Source organism: Marmota flaviventris, chromosome X, assembly GCF_047511675.1.
Source record: "Marmota flaviventris isolate mMarFla1 chromosome X, mMarFla1.hap1, whole genome shotgun sequence".
Classification (NCBI taxonomy): domain Eukaryota; kingdom Metazoa; phylum Chordata; class Mammalia; order Rodentia; family Sciuridae; genus Marmota; species Marmota flaviventris.
In genome coordinates, this window is record NC_092518.1 from 74,404,008 (window position 1) to 74,420,310 (window position 16,303).

The 16,303-nt window shown below is 40.2% G+C and overlaps 1 protein-coding gene across 3 annotated transcripts in view; it reads right to left on the bottom strand.

The window, feature by feature from the left end:
- Srpx2 (sushi repeat containing protein X-linked 2) overlaps positions 1-12,766 on the bottom strand; it is a 27,012-nt gene extending 14,246 nt beyond the window's left edge. For 2 of the 3 annotated variants that reach the window (XM_071606281.1, XM_071606283.1), the window contains exons 1-3: positions 12,692-12,766; positions 10,876-11,080; positions 6,583-6,663 (exon numbers count right to left, since the gene is read on the bottom strand). In XM_071606281.1, the coding sequence (XP_071462382.1) occupies positions 6,583-6,663; positions 10,876-10,957 (163 nt within the window). In that variant the 5' untranslated portion in view covers positions 10,958-11,080; positions 12,692-12,766. The remainder of the gene's footprint in view (positions 1-6,582; positions 6,664-10,875; positions 11,081-12,691) is intronic. The other variant, XM_071606282.1, reaches the window with a different exon arrangement.
- Positions 12,767-16,303: the final 3,537 nt, after the last annotated feature.

The following is a 16,303-nucleotide window of genomic DNA, read 5'->3' on the forward strand; positions in this document are numbered from 1 at the left end:
CCCAAACCACTCTGAGACTTAACAAAAAGCACATCAGGAGCTATAGGATAAAAGAAAGGCTGGAGCTTCTGCTTGAGTGCAGCTGGAGAATGAAGACAGATGACAGAGAGAAAACTATTCTTCAACTAACGCCACGTTTGGGGCTCCCAGTATTAGTTTCAAGCCTGTGGCAGTGACAGGGCTGCCATCTGGAGACACCATCTCCAAATTACAGAAAGTCTCTTAAGCATTGTAGTTGCAGAGCTGTTGATTATAAGGCCACAACACATATTACAACGACCTTAAATGGGAGGTTGGGACCTCAGCAATCACTTCCATTCTATTTTTTCTCTTATTCCATAAAAGAAAATACACATCAGATTGAAACTGATAAAAAAGCAAGCATGGTAAAGGGAAATAGAAAGCTCAGGATAAATACTGAGACAGTAAGAGAGGCCCAGCTATTGTAAATAAGTTCAAATTTGCTGGCCCAGAAGAATCCTGGCATAAAGAAAAAACATTGGAAGGCTGGTGAAGGGCAAAGCAACAATCCCCATTTTCAAATAAGAAAGAAGGTAGCCTCTGAGAACTATAGCCTGGCGACACTGAAAGCATAGTTTTCTAGAATATTTAAAGGTATGACTTATGATCTGGTAGAGAAGTGATGATCTCCAGGAGCACTTGAGAACAAGTAATTGCAGACTGACCTCATTTCCTTTTTGGGTAGGGCCACCAGACTGGTAGAACAGGAGAAATGAAGTGAAGCATGTGTCAATACTTTTCATGCCAGTGATGTGGATGAGAGGAAGAAATATGGGAGGGGTGACAATACAGTTAGAGAGATTCATAACTGGCTGAACAACTGTACCCAAAGAATGCCAATGGGAAACTGAAACTAAGAACATGGTTAAATACTGCATGGTAGCTGGGTGTGGTGGCACATGACTATTACAGCCAGTAATAGCCATTTGGGAGGCTGAGGCAGAAGGATGGCAAGTTTGAGGCCAATCTCAGCAGTTTAGTGAGGCTCTAAGTGACTTAGCGAGACCCTGTCTCAAAATAAAAATGTCTGGGGGGATGTGGCTCAGTAGCTAAGTGCCCCAGGATTCAATCCACAAAACAAAACAAAACAAAACAAATTAAATACTGTATGGTGAGAATGTCTGCTTGGAAATGTGTGTTAGTCTATATTGAGTACTTACTATGACTAGGTACCATACTACATAATTTTCCTTCATATACATCACCCCATATAGTTCTCCCAACAGCCCTCTGAGGCTAAGTAGGTATTTATCCTTATTTTACAGATGAGTAAGTAACTTTCCCAGGGTTCCTCAGCAAATAAGAAATAGGGCTGGGATTTGACCAGAACTTTTTCTCTAAAACCCTTGTTTTTTCTAAGTACAAAATTTGCTACTGCAGCAGCTATTTTGAAGGGTATATTGACCTTTTTGAAGAGGTAATGTATGCATATGGGTCAAACCCCCCAGGGTATAATATATTACCCAGTAAAATGTCCCCACCCAATCCTACTTTCGTTCTAAGACCCCATTGTTAATAGTTTCTTTATGCATATAATGCAAATGTTGGTACATCATCTTGTTTCCCCTCCTTTATAACACATGGAGCAGTATATGTCTATTGTTACCACCATTGCTTTTTTGGTGTGTTGTTGTGGCTTGAACTTCTGCCAGGGCTTCACACATACCAGGAAAATGCTCTACCATTAAGCTATACCTCCAGCTCCTACCATTACCTTTTTTAAAAAATAAAATGGATGTTGTAGCTTAGAAATATTTCCATATCACTACCTAGTAAGGATGTGATTTGTTTAAATGAAATAACATAAAATATTTAGTACACTGACTGGCACATAATAAGAGTTTGTCCAGGGCCAAAGAGCTATAAGGGTTCTCTCTTTTTAAAAAGGCTTGTAATGAAAAGAGCACTGACAACAGGTTTGAAAGGTCCTTCTCTGTAATTACCTTCAGATAACCCAGGCAGAGTGACTAGTTTGCTCAGGGCTGAGTCAAGCTGTGAGGAAAGCAGCAGCCCAGCAGACTGAGTGTGCACCTGAGAGAAGAATTTCTGACTTCAAGCTGTTTCATGATAAGGGAATAACAGGAAATGCAAGATTAGTGAAAATGGTACCAAGCTACATGGGCAGTTTGCTCTACAATAATCATATGTTTTTTATTGCTTAGCAGTTGTTTTTATTTTTTTTCTTTTTAGATAATTAGTTACATTTTTTAAATATCTTTAAATTTTTTTTTAGTTGCAGATGGACAATATCTTTATTTTTTTATCCTTATGTGGTGCTGAGGCTCGAACCCAGTGCCTCACACATGGTGAGTGCTCTACCATTGAGCTATAGCCCCAGCCCCAGTGAGTTACATTTTTAATGAAAGAGATGAAATAAGCATGGCTCTGAATTCAGACAGACCTGAGTTTAAATTCCTGTTTTGTGGGGCTGTGGCTGTGGCTCAGTGGCAGAGTACTTGCCTGTCATGTGTGGAGCACTGGGTTCGATCCTCAGCACCACAAACAAAATTAAGCAAATAAAATAAAGTCATGCTGTTCATCAACAGCTACAGAATAATTTTTTTAAAAAATAAACAAATTCCTGTTTTGTCTCCTCTAAGCTCTGTGACCCTAAATTTAACTTCCATGAGCTTAGTTTCCTGATCTGTAAAACAAGGGATAATAAATCAATTCTATAGAACTGTGGTAAGAATCAATTAAAACTACACATGTAAAATATTTAGTCCTATGAGTGGTATTTCCTAAATCAATGTCTGGGTTTGAGCCCCTCTCTCATCAGTATTCAAATAACAACACATTGTGATTTCCAGTGTCTTGGCATGTAGCTGTGACACATATGATTGTCATCTGGGACACCAAATTACAGAAAGTCCTTAATCACTACAGTTGCAGAGCTGTTGATTATGAAGTGACAAGGGTCTTACAAGGGAGGTTGGGACCTCAGGTTGTACATCCTGGCTACTCCTTTCCACTCATCATTAATAACTATGTTTGATTCATTTTATGTCCTGAGAGTAAGTCCTGAAGAGAGCTATAAGACATTAGACCCCAAGGCCAAATGTTGCCATGTGACTTATATTTTTCTTTTTTGGTACTGGGGATTGAATCCAGAGGCACTTTACAACTGAACCACATCCTCAGCCCTTTTTACTTTTTATTTTGAGACAGGGTCTTGCTAACTTGCTGAGGGCCTCACTAAGTTACTAAGGCTGACCTTGATCATGCAATCAATCCTTCTGCCTCAGCCTCCTGAGTCACTGGGATTACAGGTGTGCACCACCACACCTGACTGACTTATATTTTTCTAAAGGCCTTTTTGCTAATTTAAAAATAGCCAATGAGGCAGATAATATTAATTATAGGGCTGCCAGACCCACCCCTCAAAAATACCTTCTATGTTTGTTGCTTTTTTACTATCCCATTTGGAGTCTACAATCTGGCTTCTGTTCCTAGGATGCTGACTGTCAGCATCTACTTTTAGCATAGCTCTGTGGGAGTGATATTCATGGCTCCTTCTGTTAAATGGATAGATATTTTTTTGAGAGTAATAAAAAGTAGATCAAAGAGTCAGTACAGATGAGTAGTTTAGGTAATAAATACTGATTTCATAAGAGGTATATAGTAGTACCTCTCAATATTCAGTGAGAGTGAGAGAGTAAGGAAAAGCTCACCCTGAATGAAGCACAGATTTCAAGTGGGGAGAAGGGTGAGACGATGTCAAGCTGGGAAGATAGATGGAGACAGATTCTGATTAAAAATGGTCATAGTGGAGCTGGGTATGCTGGCACATGCCTGGAATCCCAGTGGCTCAGGAGGTTGAGGAAGGAGGATCACAGATTTGAAGCCAGCCTCAGCAACTTAGTGAGGCACTAAGCATCTTAGCAAGACCTTGTCTCAAAATAAAAAATAAAGAAGGGCTGGGGATGTGGCTCAGTTGTTAAGGGTCTCTGGGTTCAATCCCTAGTACCAGAAAAATGAAAAAAGAAAAATGGTCATAGTGGGACACTAGGTTTAGGGGAGAAAAACATGAGTCAGAGAATGCAGTTAGGGGCAACTAGCATTATTCATGTGTGAAGTAATAAAAGTTTTATTCCCATGGATTAATAATGAAATGATAGGTCTTGGTGAATGAGGAAAAGGAACTATTAAAGGAACTATTACTATTAGAAGTAATACTGAGGTATTCTAACTAAGAGAATGTCAGAAGTAGGAAGGTCAACTGGTAGAACCTTCTTCAGGCAAGATGGAAGAATTTTGTTTTAGATATCTCCAAATGGAAGTGTCTAGCAGCAGTTGGAGATATAGTCCAGGAGCTTGAGACCAGTCAAGGTTGCCCAAGATCCCAGCTTCATTCTCTGTATTTTTGCCACCAGAGAACCCATCTTCTTTCTTGGCTTCAGCTATGAACAGAGTAATAAAATGTCATGGATCCCAAGGAAGAGGGGTTTAAAAGAAAGGGGCTTGCTCAGTGCTGCTGGAGAGACTGAGGAGACTAAAGCTCAAAGCTATGTGATTTGATCATGGGAGAGAATTACTGTCTTCAAGAGATGTTTCAGTTTGGAGATTAGTAGGTGGGTGGAAAACAGACTACAGGAAGTTTAGAATTTAGTGGGCACTGAAGCAGAGGCAGTGGGTGTGGACCATTGATAACAAGAAGAGACAAAGTAACTAAAAAGTGGCATAGAAAAACCCAAAACTCTGATCATTTTTCTACTGAAATGGTTTTGTCAAAGGTCACCTTCTTTTTGTTAAATAAAATTTCTCCCTTCAATGTGATCTCTTTGTAATACCTGACATAGTTGATTTCTTAACCTTTCCATTTTCCTAAAACTCTCTTCTTATGTGCCTTCTGTAATATGATACACACTACCCTGATCTTCTTTCATATGGCTGACTGCTAACTCTCTCTACCTTGCTGGCTCCTTTTTTCCTACTCATATCTACAGATGTCTTCTAAGGCTTTGACCTTGGCTCTCTGCTTCCTCAGAGCCCATTCATCTAAGTCAGGGACTCACAAAGCTTCATATTTCCACTTCCAAGTGTTCATAGAGTATCTTTACCAAACCAGTTTGTTTTCTTTCTTTGTCGCTTCTGTTTTTTTTTTTTTTTTTTTTTGTACTAGAGAATGAATCCAAGAGTGTTTTACCACTGATCTATGTCCCTAGCCCTTTTTATTTTGAGACAGGGTTTTGCTAAATTGCTGAGTTTGTCCTCAGACTTACCTCAGCTTCTTGAGTTACTGGGATTACAGGTATGCACCCCTGCAGCCAGCTCTAGTTTTCTTTTTTTTAACTTTGTCTTTTAGAGGAGTCTTACAGTTCTCCTAGGTATTCAGACTGGATGCTTTCAGACATCAGTTTCTTTCTTTCTTGGTTCATCAAATCTGTACCAAATCTTGGTCATTTTCTTTGAAGTGTATCTGGGGTACATCTTTTTATTTTCAGTGCTGGGGATTGAACCCAGGGCTTTGCACATGCTAGGCAAGCACTCTACCACTGAGCTGCAACCCAGCCCATTTTACAGCATATCCTTATTCTGCATTTCAGTGCCACAGTCTCTATCATCTCTAGCTAACATTTCTATAACTGGTTCCTGGAGAGCCTCCCAGATGCAGGCTCTACTCCTCCCAATCCTTACTTTCTGAACAGAATAAGCAGGTTAGTGTTCTAAGATTATCATTTACACTGTCGCTTCCCTCTGCAAAAACCTGTGATATGGTCCTTATATCTTTTAGCACAACAGCTAAACTTTTCTGCAATCACATGCTAAGCATAGAAACAGAGAATCAGAAATGGAAGGGATATTAGATATCATCTGGCCTAACCTTCCTTTTAATGCAGGAATCATTATTTAGCATTTGTCACAGGTGGTCCGTTGCCTCTCCTTAGAATGGTCCCTATGTCATAAAGGCTTTCCTAATTTGATCTCACTCTTTATATTAGTTTTATTTTCTATTACTCCCTTGACATTCCATCTCCTCCAGTCAGGCTATTTTTTTCTTAACTCCCTCCTGTAATGGGTCTGCTCTTACCTCCATATCTTTGGCCACCTCCTTTGCCAAGTGCCCTTCCCTCCCCTTTCCAGTTTTCAAAATCCTATTCATCATTGAAAGTCTAGCCTAAATGTCATCATTCATGAATGATTTCCTGGCTTCCTTGTCTCAGCTCCCATTGCATTTACTGCTACCACAGAGTCTCATGCTTACTTGCTTGGCATGTGCTAATTTTATCCTCCCTTCACCCCCAACAGAATATCAGCTTTTTAAGGAGGATAAACCCCCTATCTTTGCATCACACAATGGCTTACCTTGCATAGGATTAGGCATACATGGGGTACTCAGTCAATATTAAGGATTAATAATAGATGGACAACCTCAGGCTAGAAAGGTGAGGTCCCACAGCATGTCAGTAACCAAATTCATGTTTAAAATCATAGCCTCAATAATTCCTTGTGCTGCATTTTTGGCACATATGAGCCAAGCATGGAGGAGGATGCTTCAGGGAAGTGCCTAGGCCTGAGGCCAGGGAGAGAGTGTTCCTGAGATTGAGAAGTGAAGATTACCTCTGTAGTCTAGGGCAGGAGCCTGAGGGACCTCTTCTGCATAGACTTCATTGTAGCTTTCATCTGGATAGTAGCCTGAGCCTATAAAAAAGAAGACAGTATCAAGATGGTGTGTATATTTCTTCCTAAATTCTTCCCAACTCCCCCACAACTTTGTACTCCATGGTCAGGGAGCCAAGTGACTTGCAAACTTGTATTTACTGTGGGTGACCTTCAGTATATAAGAGGATCACTGTAAAAGGCAAGCTCACGGCCAGGGAACACAGTAATAGCACTGAAAGACTCCTTTCAAATGAAAAATAATTAAAATTCTTGACCATCCAGCAGTCCTGTCAATCTGGATTATAAGTGATCCATTTCCTTGATGCAACCTGAGATTCTTGGTGAGACACTGATGACCAAACTCAGAAGATGGACTCTTGTCTCAGGTAGGAGGAAAAAAGAAAGCCAAAGTGTCTTCCTTCTGCTAGTGACAGGCCTGCTCAAAGTCCTCAGAGGAAAATAGTTCAAGCTCCCATTAGTCTACAGTGCAGGGGTATTTTTGTCACCTGACTACTATTGCTGGGGGTGGCATGCCAAGGCAGAGATGGATGGCTCAAAAGGCAAGAATGAATGAGAACAGTCTCATGAGCACTTTGTCCTGGTTTGGGGAAATACGGAGGCAGAATACTTTTTGTTTCTTTTACTTTTTTGTTTTGTTTTGTTTTGTTTTGCAGTGCTGGGGATAGAGTCCAGGGCCTCATGCGTGCTAGGCAAGCCCTCTATCACTGAGTTATAACCCAGCCCAAGGCAAAGTCCTTTGGATAAATTTCCTGTTCCTGTAATCAGCAGGAGCTTTAGTAGGGAACGGCTGAACTAGAGGACATTCTTAATCTACCTCCATCCAGTTAAGCAATTCATTCCCTGGTGGAGGCAGGTCTGCAGCTGTCTGGGAGACTAAACAGTATGTTCCACCAGACAGCAGGAAATCAGTCATGAATAGGAACTAATTGGAAAACAACTTGGTTCTTTCCGGAGTGAAGTTTCAGGAAACCCTTCTTCCAGCGCACCCTGAGCTCTAATGCACATAGGAATAGGATAACCAACCAGTGCTGAAGTATGAGAGAATTCTCCATGTTTTAGGAGAAGGTGTGCTTTTAGAACAAGGCTGAGTTTTAGTGTCTGTGTAAACAGACCACAAGCTGGAGGCCTCCTCTCTGTGAAAATGAAGAGGGCCCCCTGCACTAAAGGGTGGAGCAGTGGGCTAGATGATGAAGTTCCTTTACTCTCCACAGGTCCAGATGGGGGTGGGGTGGGGAGTGTTGGGAAACCAGTCCAACTTGGTGAACAAGGGAATGAATCAAATTGAAAGTTTGCCTTATGAAATCATGTCCTTTTTGGTTTGCCTTCATTCCAAAAGAAAGAGTTCATTTTTTCTCTTTCCCTTTCGTGTTTTTTCTTTCTGTTTTCCCAATTAATTTCTTCTGGCTTCCCTTTATTTCTCCTTAGACCTCATCTCCCCTGCTTTCTCTTTTCCCACATGGGAGGTTTCTTTGTGAGGCATGGAATTCTTGTCAGCTGTTTCAGTTTAGTACTAGCCTCAAAGCTTCACAGCTCCTGTAAACAGGAGACCAGATGTGTGTGACTCCCTAAAGTATTAGGTCTCCCCACTCTTGTTACAGAGCTAGCTTGGGAAGAAATGCTCAGCAGGGAGCAAACAGCTGTTTACCAGAAGAGAAAACAGGAGTGTCAGAGGTCTATGGCTGGATAACAATAACAGCAAGACAGCAATGACTGCCAACATCACTTATCTCCTACTCTGGGTTAAGCATATGTTATGTCACTGTGATATTTCAATGGGGTAGATACTATCAACACTTTCCAATGTACAGAGGAAGAGGCTGGCTCAGAGTAATTAAGGAAGTTGCTAGTAAGTAGCAGAGTGGGCATTTCAGCTCAGGTCTATTTGACCCCTATTTTCTGAAGTCAGATATTCCACTAAAAATAATTGTAGAGGAGAGCTTTTTACAATGTGTAGCATGAATTTAAAAAACCACAATCTTTCTTGGAATCCAGCTGTGTGTGTGTGTGTGTGTGTGTGTGTGTGTGTGTAGGGGGAGGAAGGCCACCAAGTGTTTTACATCAATCCAGAATTACAGGGGATGTGGAAAAACTGAGGAGAAGCTTCAATCAGGTAATTACAGTCTCCACCAGCGTGCAGAGGTAGGTAGACCAGTGCCAAGTTTCCTTTGTACCAGGAATGGGCTCAGACCACTTAATACTTTATACCTCTGCGTTTTTCCTCCTTGCCTGCCTTTGAGTATTTTTATGCATATATTGAGATATTGAGGTGGAGTATAAGAATGAAACTAAAGTAGCAAACTCTCTACACTATTCTATTTGCATGTCCTTCATTGGCACTGGGGGATGGGCTTGGACAGCATTTCTCAATTCTTTAGATTAATCAGTGGTTGGTTACAGTGTGGTCTGTTACTGGGTTCCTTCAACTTCCATAGCACAGTCAGACCCTCTAAACATGGTCTTTCATAAAGGAATGGTTGGAAATGTAACTGATAGTTGAAGACTAAGATCCTCATTAATGCTTAGTTTATGATGACAAATACATTCTGACTTCCTGAACTGCACAGCTATGCCAATACACACTTTTAATCCTCTCTTGGCTTCATTTATATTTGTAAAATTTCCCACCCTTTGCTAATTATACCTGGATCCTTTTCCTGGAGGAAAATCCAGTGGCTTAGCTAGCAAAGTAGGGGAGAATCATAGGACCTCAAATTATGTAGTCTCCTAAGAAGGATTTGCAGGGCTGTCAGACACCTCACCAGCCTGGGCTCCTCAAAAGCAGCAGTGATTCACAGGAAAGTGGGGAGTGCCTCCTTTGCAAACAAGCCCTTTTGAGACCCTCAAATGAATCTAAATTAAAAAACAAAACAAAACAAAAAAAACAACCATTTCCTCAGAACTCCAACAGTCCAGGCTCTCTATTCTGGGAAAGGCAAAGGCCTTTGCATGCAATGAGGTTTCACACAGTTATTCAAATTTGGGTTTTGAGCCATCTATCTTTGTTCCCTTAGTCCTGTGATCTTTGCCTGGATTTTGGTCTTCCATGCTTGAACTGAAGTCAGTGGGAGGCTGGGGAGGACAGCTGCATATTTACCTCCTGGAGACTTGGGGCACCTTTAACCCCAAACAGTGTGTACTCTGCCAAGGGCTTCATTTGAATTTCTTCATCTCAATGTCAGCCCTTGTGCTTCACCCCCTACAAAGCCAGGTTAAGCCAAAAAGAGGAAGAAGTTTGCATATTTGTATGAAAGCTTGATGCAGCTGTTCCAGACAAACAAAGCTACTGCCAAAGGCCTCCACCAGGAGCTAAGGGTATGTGGAAAATTTTAGCTGCAATGACTGTGGCTGTGATGAGAGCAGTTTGTTATTTACTCATCTCTGGATATTTTCCTAATCCCAATGGTTGTGCCTGTCTCATTCCCCTATCCTCCACCCCCCAGTTCCTGTGAGGGCAGACACTACAGTCCACAGAATATTCTTAGTACTTGGAATGCCAGCTGGGCCCCCATCAGAAACCTCTATATGTCAGTTCATTATCCTTCCCTCACCCCCATCCACCTCCCATTTTCTCTCTCCTCACTGAGTCCACTCTTGTAGCTCTCTGTCCCCGGGGACAGAGGGTGAAACATTGAGGAATCCAGAAATCTCCATCCCTTCTGAAGTAAGGAACAAGAAAAAGAAACTGGGAAATTCCTGATTAAGAGAATGTGATCTGTATTGCTATTAACAGCTTTACCAGAAAGGGGCTGTCACAATCTCATACATAAGTTCTTGGAGGTCGAAAGAGAGAGAAGAAGTATGATGGATTGCCTGTCTCCCCCATTTTTTTTCCCAAATGAGATAATTGGTCTAAGTTCCATTTTTGCAATCTTGACAAGGGTATTTGAGTCATAATTTGAATAAAGATTTAACTCATAAAGAAATGATTAGAGAAGAGTTTTTAGGAAGATAAGTGCAAAAGCAGGTTAGACAATAGCTTAAAAGGCCATGCTGTCCAACCTTCTCAGCTTTATGCTCTCACAACCCATTTTCAAACAGCTCTTGTTAGGGTGTCTCAAAGGCTATCCTTGGTAGCTAATTGGAATATTTGGCCATCTTTATTGCCCTTTAGTAGCTTTTCTTTATATCTAAAATAAAGGTCTTTCGTGATAGTCTAACTCTTCCCTTCTCCAGGTCTTGGTCTCAGCTCTGCCCTCCCTGGAAATAAAGGCCATCAGCTCTAGAACTTACCTGCATACCATGTTGGTGTCACTGCTGGAGTTAGGAAGAGCAGCAGAGGGAGAGCTCCTCTTTGAATTAGTTGACCAACCATCCTTGAAAGGGAGGATTAGGGAAATAAAAAATAAGGGTATGTAGCCCAAAGTACCCAGATAAAGGAAAATGCTTTCAGAAGCCTATGAGCTTCCAAAAGTGAGAAGAAGCAGATGTATGGGATCTGTGAGGAAGAAGAAAGATTTTAAAATTAATAATGCCTGCCATACCATCCCCTACATAAAGATGTTCCACTTTATAGAATAACAAGACTGTTATTATGGTCCCTTTTCCCCAGACATTAAATGAACTATCTTCAACTGATCCTGGTGGGATCAGATGAAGATGTTCCTTGGACCAAGTTATGGGGATGGACACTTAAGTACAAGACCAGGAAAAGGCTAACATAAAGTCATACAGAACCAGAAGGGAATCTGGTGATCTAAAGGCTGCCAGTTAATGGTTTCATTTATTCATCTAGTATTTCTTAACCATTGATCTGAGAAAGTATTAGCATATAGTCTAAGAGCTTGAACACTGAAGTTATACAGATCAGAATGTGAATCCAGTTTTGTCACCTATTAGCTAAGGGACCTTGGACAAATTCCTTAAATATTTGAGCCTCTATTCCCTTATCTATAAAATGGAAATAAGAATAGCATCTATCTTATAGAATATATTATTACCTGTCGTATAGGGAACTAATCAATATATATTGAAATTATTGTTACCAACTTCACACTGGACAGGACTGGATGTTTACCTTCTTTAGTCTCCCAGGCAGTAACGATACCTTGGCTCTGTTCCTAGCTTTGGGTTTTGAGGCTTAGTGGTTTGGTAGTGGCTTCTGACTTTCAAGTCCCATCTAACCTTCTAGTTTTACCCTGCTGAGCCAGCAGGAAGTCAGAGAGGTTAGGGTTCATGAGGAGAGGGTGAGCAGGTTCCAATTATCCTCTTACTTCCCAGTCTGCCTTCACTTTAATGGGATGGGAACTTTTTGGTTCCAGTGGGCAAAAACTTCATAAATGACAGTATTAAAATTTGATGCCAATTGGTAAAAACTGGTCACTGGACATTTTTCAGCAAGCACCCACTCACCCACATGCTTTCAATGAAATGTCATGCTCAGAGGAGGAGTCAGTTCCAGAAACGCAAAAGCAAAATGATGGCAGACTCTGGTCAGCATCACTTTAGGACATTTTGCAGTTCATTACTACCTGGCTTCAGATTTTATCTAGAGAGTGTCAATTAAGCTGAATAGAGAAAAAAGTGAAAGTAAATAAGGGAGGTAAGGAAAATGGTAATACATAGAAAGGGTGCTAGAAAGAAAAGAAAATCTGACAAAGCTAAAGAAAAGAGGTGGATTGAAGAGGCAATGAAAGTAAAAAGGGATTAAAGAAAGAACCAGGAAAATGAACAGCTAGAAAACCATCACTGATCCTTTTCCCACATCTAGCCTCAATTCACTTCCTTTGTTCTGCAGCAGGGATTTTCCTTTTTTCAGACCTAATACTCAGTGTGACCCTTTACGTGCCCACCTCCTCCTCAATCTCAGACTGAAAATGTGACTCACCAGAGACAGCCATCCTTTATTGTGGGCTGAGAAGTTAGTGGGAACATTTGTCTGCAACCAGGTCAGGTTACAAATGAAAACAGCATGTGATCCAATTTCATAAAAGATCATCTTCTCCCCGTTCTAACCCCCCAGTCACGTTGTCCAAGTCCTGGGTCTCCTTACCAGTCCATAGCTTTGAAATAAGGTAGAGTAGTATGAAGAGTTAATTGAAAATCTTACCTGTGTTTTAGTTTTTTGTGTTCTTTCTCTCTCCTCCTCTTTCTCTTTCCTTTCTGCTCCTCTCATCAGCCGGGGGGGGGGGGGGGGGGGGGGCGGGGGAACAACAAACTTCTACTTTAACATTCCTAGAACGAGTGGCTCCTGGTCTGTCTGGGCCTCCGGGATTCTGTTAACACTGCCCAGATGTTAGGACGTTAACATTTGCCAAAAGTTGCCTTAAAGCTATATTATCCCCAAAGCTATAGCTGTTCCTCCCTTACAGAAGAGTTTTAGAGAGATGGGGAAGAAGAGACAGAAGGATTAGAAGAACTCCGTCTGTCTGCTGCAGAACAGAGGGAAATGTGAATGGCACTGGCCCTAAGCCTGTGAGTATAGTGATGACTAACAGAGGCTGGTTAAAGGGCTTCCAGAGATGTGTTGTGCTGAAGAACACACTACTTTTTATTACTCAGCATTACATCAGGATTGAATGAAAAGGAATTTCACAAACTCCAAGGAAAAGAGAAGAGTGTTAGCTGACTTTGACATTCCCTGGAGATTTCTTCTATAATTTCTTAGTACTCTCAAACTCCAAGTTGCCTTACCATCTGTATGGTACAGGGTCAGGCACGCTTTGAAATCCTTGTGCCAATGACCTAATTTATCAGGACTTCAGTTTCTGATAAAATTATCTTTACCAAAATAAATAAATAAATAAATAAATAAATAAATAACATGCACTTTGTGTGTGGCGTTAGGAATTGAACCCAGGGCCTCCCACATGACAGTCAAGCATTCTACAACTGAGCTACCTCACTAACTTTACCATGCCTTTCTTGCCAGAAGAATCAAGACTGATTTTTCATATTAAGAATGGAGGAAAAGCATGCCTAGAGAAGCTTTTGTGGGATGATTTTAAGCAAATCTAAATGATACATGCAAGGCAAATTTGTAGCCCCATTGCTAAATAGTTACCAGTCATCTCTGATGGAGAGCTGTTTCTCTTAACTAAACAAGCTTTCTTCATCTTGATATTCAGTAATGAGATTATTCTTGAGTAGTACAGACTGGATCTTTACTTTATTTCCTCAAAGTTGATATTTATATCTCTTGAAAAATTAGTGGTTGTAGATGAAAAAATGTTTAACCATTGTTGAAAGGGTTTTTCTTCAATGTGTATAAGCAAATTGGTAACTCCTTCTCAGTCATCAAGGGAAGAACTGTACTTAAAATAATACAAAGTTTAGTAACCAGCCTGAAACTATTTCATATCCAATTAATCACAAATACATATTGAATATGTGCCATGTGTTCAAAACTGTGACAGCAATAGAGTAACAGAAGACATGACCTTGACCTAATTCATTCAATAAATTTATCAAGCATCTACTGTGTCACACAGAGATGGTGAATATAGTGGGGAACAAGACAAAATCCCTGACATCCTAATTAATTCAACAAATATTTGTTGAGCATTTGTTATGTGCCTCACATTGTTTTAGGTGCTTGAGAGACATCAATGAACAAAATGTATAAAAATCCCTGCCTTTATGGAGTGGAGGAGACAGACATCAAGCAAAAATATTCTTAATTACAATTGTGTGTGTTCAGGAATCTTTATTGGTCATCTACTAGAAGGCAAGCATATGGGATACAGTGGTGAGAAAGACATGTGTGATCCTTCATCTTATTTGAGCTTACTTTCAAGCTTCCTGATAATTTATGTTTAGTAGAGGTGAGAAGGGGGACATTGATAATTAGAAAACTATGGAACACTATACAGTAACAAAGTGCTAGAAGCTATAGTGTAGACTCAGGACTCTAGAAGGAGAGAGGAGGGAGGTGTCTGGGGAGTGGTGAACTTTGGTTTATTCTCAGGCAAAGAAATTGACATAGATAGGAGCTCCATTGTTAGATCAGAGTGGGAGGGGCCTTTGGGTAAGATGGTTCAAGGGAGTGAGAGGAAACAAAATTGAATAAATAGGATTGGGATAGAAGATTCAATTTATAAGTTGATTCTGAATTCATATGTTAGGAAAAAGTAAATATAAGAAATGAGTGTGTGTGTGAGTGTGTGTGTGTATGTGTGTGTGTTTGTGAGAGAGAGAGAGAGAGGAGAGAGAGAGAGAGAGAGAGAGAGAGAGAGAGAGAGAGGAGACAGGGAGGGAGGGAGGGAGGGAGAGAGTAGAATATGAGAGACAGAACAGGCAAAGCAATAAATTCTATCAGGGTTGTTTTCTTTCTAAAATAAACTTTCACTGGCTCCCTCTTGGCATAGAATACAGTCTGACCTTCTTAGCCTGGCATACCATATCCATCACAAACAAACCCTATCTGTGTCCTCAACCTAGATTTAAACATTCATCTTGTGATTCCTCATTCTAGATACACTAATCTTCTTGCTCTTCCTTTCATGCTTTTGTGCCTTTGTACATATTTACTCTGTATTACCTTCCCTTCTTTCTTGGCCTGTTGAAATTGTATGCATCCTTTCTGCTGAGAAGGCTCCTCCAGCTCATCTAGGTCAGAGGTAGTTCACTTTGCCTGCCTTATCTCTAACAGTGCACACTGTGTGCATTTCAATTATAGAACTTGTTGCCCTTATGGTCATTTTTTTTTTCATTTATCTTTGACCCCTAGTAAGCTGTGAGGTCCTAGAGGGCAAGGGCTTTGTTTTAGCCTTGTTCTTATTCTAAGCACCCAATACAGAGATGCATAGGGCCTCAATCCCACTTAAAGCTAGAGGGAGTGAAACAAAGAAAGGTCAAAGAAGAAAGTGAAGTGGGGAGAATATGGAAATCATAGAGCGATAAATAGGATAAGTGATAGGAGAGGGACAACATTCCTGTGAAGCACTGGGGAAAGTAATATGGAGAGGTTATCCAAAACAAGTGGGGTTACTTTAAAATTTATTTTTACAGCAACTTCTATGTGTGTAGAACACAGATACTGTGAGGAAGATAAAAAAAATCCCACCTATCTGTAGGGTTTGGATGGGAAGATAAGACAAAGACATAGACAAAATACATATTAAACTTATTAAATTTCTTAATGCTTAGTACCATTTTAAACTTTGACTCTTAATCTTAAAAGCAGTCAATAAAGTATTGTTTTTTAAAAAATTACTAGATACAGAAAGTGACTTACCTAGGTGAGATCTCAGCAAAGCTCAATGAGGCTTGACTGGAAACAACTTTGTCAGAAAACAGGTATTGATTGTAAAGTTTGATACCATTCAAAAAGGAGTTTTCATTTTTTATGTCCCAAACTATATTATTATGAGTTTTGAAGAAGATGATATCAGGAATTGAAAGGTTTCATGGAGAATCTGAAAAGAGTAGATGAAAAAATGATCAAAATCTGGACACAGCAAGAGAATTTCAGGGAAGGATAACAGGAATAAAAAAGAGACAATAGGAAATAAAGTATATATTACTATTCAGGAAATTAATTTTTAATTGAGGATATGAATTAACTGATGAAAAGGTAAGGTATCACATGATCATAACATAAAATATGGCATTTTCAGAAAATAAGGAAGAGGTACTTTGAAATTTCATAATAGGCACTTAGCCAAAGAGTAATTGGAGAGATGCTAGAAAAGGGACTAGAAAATTAAAGTTTATTATGTGT